General features: G+C 47.3%; 1 protein-coding gene across 1 annotated transcript; it reads right to left on the minus strand.

Moving 5' to 3' along the window:
• Positions 1 to 2,781: 2,781 nt before the first annotated feature.
• On the minus strand, positions 2,782 to 4,917 carry LOC115014921 (translation initiation factor IF-2-like). The gene is made up of 2 exons (XM_029442056.1): positions 3,988 to 4,917; positions 2,782 to 2,917 (listed from the first exon to the last, which is right to left on the minus strand). Exons 1-2 carry the CDS (start codon positions 4,907 to 4,909, stop codon positions 2,838 to 2,840), a joined length of 1,002 nt encoding a protein of 333 aa, XP_029297916.1. The 5' UTR covers positions 4,910 to 4,917; the 3' UTR covers positions 2,782 to 2,837.
• Between the last annotated feature and the right edge of the window lie 3,717 nt (positions 4,918 to 8,634).

The raw sequence follows: 8,634 nt of genomic DNA on the forward strand, positions 1-8,634 counted from the left end.
TAATTGGATTAAAGAGTTATCCATAACTCCAACTCTGGAAAAGATCACTTACATTATTAAAGGTAAACACTTGGGGTGCTATTATACAATACTGTAGCCTACATGGAGAAAGTATTTCTATAAGTATTGTGATGTACACGGTGGGCGAGAGTTACCTGAACTATTTGAACTCCTTCTAATACTTAATTGTTCTGTTCCATGTGAGCTATGTCTTTGAGTTTGACACAATATACAAATAATGATTTTAGCAATATGAGAACCCTTTTAAAAAAACAGAGAAACATTTTTTCTTTTTAGTGTTATTCATTATCATTATCACTTCCCTTTCTGACTGCCTACTGGAAATCAAATCCTGGTTCTCAACCAACTTTCTCAAACTTAAAAGTGATAAAACCGAGGTTCTTCTAGTTGGCTCCAAGTACACTCTGGCCAAAACTGATAAATTCTCCCTTACCATTGATAACTCCACAGTCCCCCCCTCCACCCAAGTAAAGAGCCTGGGTGTCATTCTCAACAGCACCCTATCTTTTGAAGCGCACATAAACAACATCACTCGATCTGCCTACTTCTACCTCCGCAACATTAATCGTCTCCGCCCGTCACTCACACCCAACACCACGGCCATTCTCATCCACGCTCTTGTTACATCCCGTATAGATTATTGCAACTCCATCCTCTTCAGCCACTCTGCCCCCCGTCTCTGGAACCCTCTCCCACTAAACATCCGCAACATCCACTCCCTCCCTGCATTCAAGTCTGGTTTAAAAACTCATCTTTTTAAATTAGCATATTCTTAATAATTTCTCATTTGTTAACTGATTGTTGTTTTTAAGTTTTTATTTTTCTCTGTTCTCAGTTTGTGAATGACTCTCTGACTTTGTTTTGTTGCTTGTTTGTTGCTTGTGTTTAACCTTATGTTCTGTACGGTGTCCTTGAGTGCCATGAAAGGCGCCTATAAAATAAAATGTATTATTATTATTATTAAAGCTCCAAATAAACCCGTTATAAGAAAGCCACTTGTTTCGAGGGAGTTACATGTATGAAGTTATGAGAGTCTAGTAAATATCATAATGTTAGAAGTGTATGTTCATGTTAAACCTTTCAAATGCACATCTTAAGCAATGTCTTCTTCTAATTTTCAACCATTTTCCACACTTCAGGAAACAGAGAACTGAGTCAGGCGGAAAATATTTTCTTTTAATTATTGAGGGAGAGCCAGACATTGAGCTGTCAGGAGACGAGGAGGAAGAGAGCCAGGCAGTAGAGCAGGTTTTAAAATGTATTTTAGATTTGTTTCAAATATTCATCAAATGGGAATGTTTTTTAAATATGTTTATTATTTTATAATTACCAAATGGTGCATTGTAATATGGAAAAGATTGACCCAGTGTCCACTACACCTGTGTAGTGGACACTGGGTCAATCTTGGCATAAGATGTCCTGACATCTTATAAAACATGAATAAATAACGTTATTAAAGATTAAAATGTGTGATATGTTTCTTGCATCTCAAGTACTTAAACGTTTTTATTATCATTATGACCATGTTAGAGGAGTGCAATGCTAAATGAATGGACTGCTCTTTTAAATCCTTTTAGAGTATTAATTACTGATACTAGAAGCTGTGGTATCAGTTCATTCTTTATCTCGTTGATTTCTTGACGCAATCTTTGGACCTTTTTCAGACTCCACTCCTTCCATTCATCTGTGATGTCTGTGTGAGGATCTGCATGTGTTGCAAGAGAGGAACCCTGTCACCCTTGTCATTATTTACACTTTAAATTTGTCTCCAGAGATACAAGTCACACACACATGCAGACAGACACTTGAGGGAATTATTACCCTGATAGTAACCACAAGTCAACCACTTGAGACGTTTCCAGAATGACTACATGACCCAATCATTGTAACAAAAAGAGTCTAAAGACCAATCCGATAAAAAGCTGAAAACATATTGCACTGAAAAGTGATGTTGCCTCCACACCAGTCTGTTAACTTTGTAGGCCTTCTCCTTGTCACTGATGCAGATTAAAGGCATTTTGGGGAAAATAAACACATAATAAGGGATGATGGTGTGACTTTCCCCCAAAACCTGCATTCAACTTTATTTCTAAAAGATTGCTGGGAAATATGTGATACATTATAAGACACTGTGGAGCCTCTTGTCCACAGTCCGTTACAGGGATGACAGAGAGGAGGTGTAGTGTCACACACACACAGCTTTATTCTCACGCAGGTAAGCTTATATTACAGGCACAGCTGACAAGTCGCTCTCCTGTCCGTCGCTCTGCTGTCCGCTGCTCTCCAGACTGCGCTGCTTCGTGGCTAAAGAAGCGTCTCCGTCTCCTCTGGAACCCAGCCTACTGCAAGAGAACAGAACCAGGCCATCACCATGCATTTATTATGTGACTGATTACCTGATTCCGTTCAGCTGTCTGGCCTCCAGCTGGGACACTCCTATCTCTCCCCAGCAGCCGGCGCCCTAACCACACCCCACTGCCACACACCCCAACCGCCCGACTCAGGCCGGGAGCCCGCCGGCCGCAAGATAACTCCCCCCCCCCTCCGCCAAGCGAGAGAGGAAATCAGCCACAACCATCCGGTTACCCGGCCTGTGGATCACCTTGAAGTTGAACGGTTGCAACGCCAGATACCAACGGGTGATCCGGGCGTTAGCATCCTTCATGCGGTGGAGCCACTGGAGCAGGGCATGGTCCGACCGGAGAGTGAAAGACCGCCCCAGGAGATAATAACGCAGGGCGTCGACCGCCCACCGTATGGCGAGGCACTCTTTCTCCACCATACTGTAGTTCACCTCCCGCTGAGCCAGCTTCCGGCTAATGTACAGTACGGGCAGGTCGACCCCCTCCACCTCCTGGGACAGAACGGCTCCCACCCCGCTGTTCGAGGCGTCGGTCTGCAAAACAAAAGGGAGAGCAAAGTTAGGAGAGAACAGTAGTGGCTCCCCACAGAGGGCTTTCTTTATCCCTCTCAAACGCCCGCTGGCACGGCTCCGTCCACTGGACCGGATCTGAAGCATCCTTTCGGGTCAGGTCGGTCAAGGGGCAGGTCAGCTCCGCGAACCCCGGAATGAACCGACGATAGTAGCCGGTCAGCTCCATAAACTTCCTGACCTCTTTTTTCGTCTTAGGTGCCGAGCAGGCGGAAATGACGGCAGTCTTTTCCAGCTGAGGCCGCACCTGCCCGCCACCCAAGTGGTACCCCAGATACCGTACCTCCCTCCGCCCAACCGCACACTTCTTCGGGTTGGCTGTGAGCCCCGCTCTCCTCAGGGACTCGAGCACTGCCCCCACCTGCTGCATATGCTGCTCCCACGTCTCGCTGTGTATAATCACGTCATCTAAGTAGGCAGCAGCATACGCCGAGTGAGGACGCAGAACCCGGTCCATGAGCCGCTGAAAGGTGGCTGGGGCCCCAAACAACCCGAACGGAAGAGTCACAAACTGGTATAAGCCATACGGAGTGGAGAAGGCCGTTTTTTCCCTGGACTCTGGAGACAGGGGAATTTACCAGTAACCCTTGGTCGAATCCAGTGTCGTATAAAAACGAGCCATGCCCAACCGGTCCAGGAGTTCGTCGACCCGGGGCATTGGGTACGCGTCGAATTTGGACACCTCATTAACCCTGCGATAGTCCACACAGAACCGAATTGACCCGTCGGACTTGTGGACCAGCACTCAGACATTCACAGCAGGACGCACACCAGGACAAACCCCGGCCAATTTGTTCCCAGTATCAGGGGTGCGTGAGGCGAGTACTAACTCCAGCCTTAACTCTATGCTTTTTCCCCTTAAACGAAATTACCAGGGTCACCACAGGGTACTCGTGAATATCCCCATGCACACACCTCACCTTCACCCACGACGCCTCCAGCAATGCCCCAGGCCGAACCAAGCGCTGGTGGAAGATGGTCTGCGTACATCCCGAGTCCCACAGAGCTTGGTGAATACCCCCCTGTATACATACCGGTACATGGTATATCCCTTCCGGACCGGGGAAGGAGTCTGGCGGTGCCACAATCCGGACCAACTGCCACACCTCCATGACTGGACAGTCCCACCGGGTGTGGCTGGGGGGTTAGGGAGCGACTGGGGTCCAGCTGTCCCAGGGTTGTAGGCAGGACCCACGGAGGATGGTGTAGTGCCAGGGCCAGCGGCCCCCATGGCAGGCCGGAACCTCCTCGGGGCTGGAACGGGCCGAAGCTGTGGAGGAGAGATGGCCCGGGCTTCGGCCCCCAGGCTCCGCCGGGGCAGGGAGAGGTGGTCCTCCGCGAGTCTGACGGCGGCTTCAAGGCTGGCCGGACGGTGACACTGGACCCAGTTCGCCGAGGAGAGTGGGAGTCCGGCGATGAATTGCTCCAGGGCCACCTGCCCGACGATGTCCTCAACGGAGTTGACTCCCGGCTGGAGCCAGCGCCTAGCCGAGTCGAGGAGCTGCTGGGCGAAGGCGAAGGGTCGGCCAGCGTCCTCAAAGGGCAGGCTCCGGAGCCGGCGGCGAAGTCCCTCTGGTGTGCTGCCCAGCCGGTCCAGGATCGCCCTCCGGAGCTAGTTGTAGTCGTATCTGGAGTCCGCGGGCAGGGTATGGGTGGCCCGCTGGGCTTCCCGGACAGCAGGGGGAGCAGTCGTATCCCCCACTCCGCCTGCAGCCACCTGCACGCCTCTGCCGTGCCCACGAAAATGTCCAGGAAGGCCTCCGGGTCGTCCTCCGCCGTCATCTTCTGCACTGCGACCCGAGGGAGCTGGGTTGGCCCGCCTCCCGACTCACCCTCCGGGGCTGCCGATGACCGGAGCATTCCCTGCAGGAGGTCTCGGTCCGCCTTCTGGTACGCCGCCAGGTCTACAAGCGTCTGGCTCTGCTGTTGCTGAAGGGCCGCGGTGCCCTCATGCATGGCCGCCAGACGCTGGAAGATCAGCCCTAGCGGGCTCTGCGCAGCTACCTCCTCTGTCATGTCCCTGTTCAGGTGCCACTTGTGGAGCCTCTTGTCCACAGTCCGTTACAGGGATGACAGAGAGGAGGTGTAGTGTCACACACACAGCTTTATTCTCACACAGGTAAGCTTATATTACAGGCACAGCTGACAGGTCGCTCTCCTGTCCGTCGCTCTGCTGTCCGCTGCTCTCCAGACTGCGCTGCTTTCCGTCTCCGTCTCCGTCTCCGTCTCCTCTGGAACCCAGCCTACTGCAAGAGAACAGAACCAGGCCATCACCATGCATTTATTATGTGACTGATTACCTGATTCCGTTCAGCTGTCTGGCCTCCAGCTGGGACACTCCTGTCTCTCCCCAGCAGCCGGCGCCCTAACCACACCCCACTGCCACAGACACCTTTTACTAATCTATCTACTTGCAAGAAACAAGAGTCCGGATGATGTTTGTCTCTGAAGAATAATGAAAAATGATTACAGTAAAAAGCAAAACTGTTAATAACGCAGGATACTTGCAATGCATACAGTTTGCACTATTGTGATTGAACAACTTCCTTTGGTGGCACTACTAATGAAACATTACGGCTCAGCAAGTTTGCATATTAAAAGTATTCCCTCAGCTGGGAATCTATGTGAAAAGACATCAAACACAGCACGCTGTCGTACAGAAAACAAAATGGAGGCAGCTGGAGGCAGCGTTTACGGTTTCAACTCAAGGTTTATATGCAGGGGAAGCAAGCGAATAAGTGAGTCACTGTCCCTCCACTGACATCTTCCGTCCCAGCTATCTCCCATGTTTGTATTTATTCCTAAGAGAGAGTGCATCTGTGTATTCCTCAACATTAAACCAGTTTCAAGCTTCTCGTGGTCAGCAGGGTTGGCGCAGTGCGGGGCAGCGCGCACGATCCCCACGAAGGTCTGGTCGTCCATGCTGACTGCATTCAAAGCGGTCAGAGTGGCTCCAAGAACAGACCTCTTCTCCTCTGCAGTCTTGCTCTGTTGTTGAGTGACTGACTGAGTTTGGATCATTATTATTATTATTATTATAGTCAATCATCGCAACACGGTCTGTGCAAACCCGTCTATAGTTTCTACATTATGTGTGTAATTAAGCTTAAATTAACTTATTTCAGGCTTCCAAATAGAATACCTGGAAGGTTGTGAGTTCAATACCAGGGCTGCCACCATTGTACCCCTGAGCAAGGTACTTAACCCTGAGCTGCTCCAGGGAGACTGTCCCTGTAGTTAGTTCACTGTAAGTCTCTCTGGATAAGAGGGTCTGCTGAATAACATGTATTATAATGTAATAAGGAAAAACAAATCTATATGAGCACAGATCTACCTAAAATGAAACTTCTGTGTGCTTCACATCAGTGACTGGAACTGCCTATAATGCAGCTACTCCTGCACTCACTTGTCCCCTCAGAGGCTTGGCTCTCACTCACAGCCCCTCAAACTGTGCACCTTGGCTTGACGTTTGGCAATTAGCCAGAAAAACCAACCTCACTACCTGATACTAAGAGTCCCTCTTAACTCCCTATCTGCCTCATTAAGCACTAGTTGGGTCACACAAAATAATTGAATTTCCAGCAAGTGATAACAGAAGTTATTGCTTACATCAGCACCTGCAGTTGTTAGTCTGCATGCAGTAATGCAAGTTGTACTCATTACCTTTCAATTTGAATTAGCAAAAGCTACAAATTAAAAGTTGTGCTTCATAACATTTTTATGGAAGATGTCCAGCTGCCCTAAAAATCACAAAGTGTACTCAAACAGACGTCCCATACCCACTCATTAAAACACCACAGATCTACAGGAAATGACTCTGGTGTCAGCACACTCATTAGTGGGAAAACCTTTGCTAACAAGTTTAGAATTATTGCTCCAAAGGTGTGTGTGTGTGTGTGTGTGTGTGTGTGTGTGTGTGTGTGTGTGTGTGTGTGTGTGTGTGTGTGTGTGTGAGTGTGTGTGTTTGTGTGTGTGTGTGGATATCATGCAGGATACAGTTACGGATCTAATCAGATGTGAAAGTTGAGTTCTAATTCTAAGATGGGCCCCCCGTTTTAACCCCCATCCCGATTTGGCGTCATGGCTGGTGTGATCCCATCGCAACACTACTGCCAAAAATGAGTTTACGTGCTTGCGCACACTTAGAGTTTGAACTGACAGAAAGACAGAAATGGTAGAAGAATCAAGCTTTGGCAGAGTTCAAAAAGAAAGACCTCTTCTCTCACGATATGCCTTTATTGCTAAAAAGCACTGATTGAGGAGGCAGTGACCTGTGATCACTCGTACCTCTTCTTGCATACTTTACCGATACTTTCATTCATATTCAAATCTTCTGATGAGACAGGGGCATCTAATGATAACAGTGCGTTTCTTTCTAGATTTGATAAGGAGTGGCTTCTGATTGACTTCTGATGAGCTCGACCTGGGCACTGGATCTGATGACTGGAGTGAACGGGGTGACAGCAGAGAGGAGAACAGATTCAAAGTTTGACAGCAGCGACATGATTGGCTGATGGAGATCGGATCAAAATCTAGTCGGTTAACTTAAAGAGTGGACGCCCATAATGAGCTGATTAGAAGCCGCTGGAGGAGTGAGGGAGAGAAAGGAGAATAAATGAAGCATAACAATCAGAAATCCTTTATTTGTCCCAGGACAGGAACATTTACATTGTTACAGCAAAGAGCAAGCGAGTAAAGTGGTGAGTAACAATTAAATAGAATAAAATACAGTAACAGTAATATAAGTAGTCATTAGGAAAAAATGTGTAGGAGTGAATATTGCACTTGACAGTGGTAATTGTAAAAGTTCTAAAAAGTGAATATTGCACAAGGCATTGATAATTGCACACAGTGTTGAAATAGACTTTTTTTGTTGTGGTGGTCTACCAGGGGCTGTGGTGATTGTACATCAAGGTAGACTTCCTGATTGAACTTACGCTGGGTTTCCTTAATAGAATAATTGGGGTATAATGTACGTATGTAATGGATGTTATAGACCTCAGATATTCTTTAAATGCTCATCATCAAATGGTTCCAATGGTGTTCAGATGAGTCAAACGGTTAGTCTGCAGTGACGTTTAGAGACGTTCTGTAATAAGGACTGTATGCACAACATTTTATTATGCTAAATAGACAAAAAATATCTCACATGTGATGTCATCGCCTCAGATTGTGAGAAGGTGTGTGTAAACCATGTCTGCACAGTGCTGCAGCCAGTGAGTCTCCTTCTCTGGGAATACAAAAGTCCAGGCTTTGAATTCCAAAACTCCTACTTGCCAACAATGTAGTAATTCATGCATGTTGTATATTACCAAGAACCAAGACAGAAGCACACATTCACCATACACCAGGGTACATTAATTACTTCAAACAATTACTCACGCATAAGTTCCCTTGGAGTACATGCTAAATCAAGTGTAAACCCAAAAAGGAGGCCCAGGTTGGCAACTGGTCTTTCTAGGTTAACTTTACTGAGAAGCATTACCAAAGTGAAAATACTTTGATCTGAAAGCTAACATTCTTTAAAGAACTGTGCATCTTTCTGAAAATACTGGAGCATCAGCACTGAGGAGGAGCATGCTAAAACTCTGGAATGCAACATATTTCAGTCCATGGAATAATAAAGTGCGTTTAATACAGTTTACATAAGTTTTTAATTTTTGCTGTTGGCGGATTAGTAA

This window comes from Cottoperca gobio, chromosome 10, assembly GCF_900634415.1.
Source record: "Cottoperca gobio chromosome 10, fCotGob3.1, whole genome shotgun sequence".
NCBI lineage: Eukaryota > Metazoa > Chordata > Actinopteri > Perciformes > Bovichtidae > Cottoperca > Cottoperca gobio.

Excerpts from the sequence above, each read along its gene's own strand:
- LOC115014921 (XM_029442056.1), bottom strand. The coding sequence starts at position 4,909 with ATGCATGAGGGCACCGCGGCCCTTCAGCAACAGCAGAGCCAGACGCTT. Across the intron at positions 2,918-3,987 it reads AAGGGATATACCATGTACCG|ACCGACGCCTCGAACAGCGG; the intron begins GTATGTATACAG and ends TTTGTTTTGCAG.